At 37.9% G+C, this 2,122-nt stretch overlaps 1 protein-coding gene across 1 annotated transcript; it reads right to left on the bottom strand.

Annotated features, from left to right (window-relative positions):
- Positions 1–1,157: 1,157 nt before the first annotated feature.
- Positions 1,158–1,917, bottom strand: LOC105560935. The gene is made up of 2 exons (XM_012010468.1): positions 1,592–1,917; positions 1,158–1,481 (listed from the first exon to the last, which is right to left on the bottom strand). Exons 1-2 carry the CDS (start codon positions 1,906–1,908, stop codon positions 1,253–1,255), a joined length of 546 nt encoding a protein of 181 aa, XP_011865858.1. The 5' UTR covers positions 1,909–1,917; the 3' UTR covers positions 1,158–1,252.
- Between the last annotated feature and the right edge of the window lie 205 nt (positions 1,918–2,122).

Below are 2,122 nucleotides of genomic sequence, written 5' to 3'. Positions count from 1 at the left end.
TAGGTAGAATCCTAAGGTAGAAATAATTTATAGAGATTAAGCTTAATACATGCGTACTAAAGAATTTTAATGTAACAAACTTATATATTTATTTATTATCCTTTGGAAATTAGACTCTCATTGCCCTTCCTCACGTGATTATTAATATTGGAGTCCTTATTATTGTTTGATAAATAAAAAAAAATATATCTACAATTTTACATTAATATTTTCTTTCCAGACCCCAAAAAGGATGTTAAGAGAAAAACAAGATTAATGTAATGCATAAAAGTTCCAGAAGAGAAAGTTAAGAGAAGAACAAGATTAATGGAAAAACTGTTTAACCCTCTAGTTTTAAACCGACGCAGATAGGTGGGTTTCCATGGAAACACGGGTTTTTGTATTGTATTACATTACACGTATTGTATTACACTTATGAAAAGTTTACCCGCAACCTTCTCGCGTCTACATGACTTTTTTCACAAGGGAGGATTAAAGAAGATTTATATTTTCTCTGTAATTAGATTTTTACAGAATTCTATGGGCTGCGAAAGAAATTAGAAGAAGGAAAGCATTTATAATTAGAAAAATTATTACCGCATAAAGCACAAAATTATCGTAACTAATAATTAATTTTTGACAGCGTTTTATTCGTTGTTGAAGAGTATGCTTTTTTTTAGATGTCAATGCAGCGTGAAGGAAAGTGACTGCAATGTCCACCAGAAATATTCGGAAGACAACTGCGCGTGCAAATGCAAGAATACAAGAGAGTGCGATAAAGCGCGCCAGATGGTCTGGAATGAAAAATTGTGCAAGTGCACTTGCAACAAGGAGGAGGAAATATGCTCGAGGTCTCTAATTTAACGTTGCTGGATATTTTTATACTTTATCAATGACATGCATTTTTTTTATGACGACGCATACAGACGAAGGTAAAGAAACAAAGACTAAATATCTTTATACTTGTATAGATTTCTTCGTAACATAACAAATATGGACTAACATGAGCAGCAAATTTTCTGGCGTAATCCTTATACGTATTATACATCACTCTGCAGGGAAACGAAGACAATATCCTTGAGATTACGGTATTCGATCAGGTTTTTATATACGTGGATATTATTTTGTAATTAGGATTCGGAAGGTAAGATGTAGACCAAAGAATACCACGGGGATTCTTTAGTATAACTTGACGGTTACGTTTTATTGCAGAGAGAGAGTTACAAAAGACTGCTAGAGAGGTGAGTGTGTTCCACAAAGCACACAGTTTCGTTCAACGGAAAAAGAAGTAAAAAAAAAGAAATAAAAAGATACTAAAGTATTCATACATAACACAGGTTGCAGCGTTCGTCATGACATTAATGTAATCTCCGAAGTTGTTCCAAGTATGATCCCACAGACTCGGAACGCCCCTAAGGTCCCACGGAAGATTTGCAGGTGGAATTGCACTGTTGTTGAACTTCTTCAGTTCGTCCTGCAGTTTTCTGACGATCGTTGGAAACCTTTTGATGCGAACAAAAAGGCAGGGCAATGTAATCACGAGCGTTCGAACGCGAGTTAAAATAGAACAAAATTTCGCGACGGAATTCCATCGAAGTCGTATTCCACTCACTGTTTAGCAAGATTGTTATCTTCACAAGGATCCTGATAGATGTTGAAGAGGCACGCTTCTTCCAACGGCTTGCAGCTGCGTAGACTATCATTCCGCGGCGGGCACTTGATCATCGCGTTTTCCCGCAGCATCCAAACAGCTTCCGTAGTGACACCCAATCCCACACTGGCGATGGCATGTGCCGCCGTGCTGTTGATCACGCCGTCCACATCGTAGACCCACTCCCTACCAGATGGACCGTACCATCCGTCCAAATTTCCACTATAAGTAGATCCTAAACGGAAAACCGAATTGAATTGACTATTTATCATATACATACATTTCTCGTATTCTTCCTCAGGTATATCGTGTTCTGTCTTAAATAAACACAAAGAATGAGAAGAGGAAAGACAAGAGATACACTCCCCGCGGTTTCCAAACCTACAATAGCTCGTTGCGGAACAGAATATACTTTTGGTGGCTAGAAACTTTCTTAGGCCTGTTCTACAATACGTCGTATGTCGCTGTCGGATGTTGGAACGTAGCCGATGG

This window comes from Vollenhovia emeryi, unplaced genomic scaffold (assembly GCF_000949405.1).
Source record: "Vollenhovia emeryi isolate VEMERY1.0 unplaced genomic scaffold, V.emery_V1.0 DF945641.1, whole genome shotgun sequence".
In the NCBI taxonomy this organism is placed as follows: domain Eukaryota; kingdom Metazoa; phylum Arthropoda; class Insecta; order Hymenoptera; family Formicidae; genus Vollenhovia; species Vollenhovia emeryi.
This window is presented reverse-complemented; position numbering and strand designations above follow the sequence as displayed.

Excerpts from the sequence above, each read along its gene's own strand:
- LOC105560935 (XM_012010468.1), bottom strand. The coding sequence starts at position 1,908 with ATGTATATGATAAATAGTCAATTCAATTCGGTTTTCCGTTTAGGATCT. Across the intron at positions 1,482-1,591 it reads GATAACAATCTTGCTAAACA|GTTTCCAACGATCGTCAGAA; the intron begins GTGAGTGGAATA and ends TCGCATCAAAAG.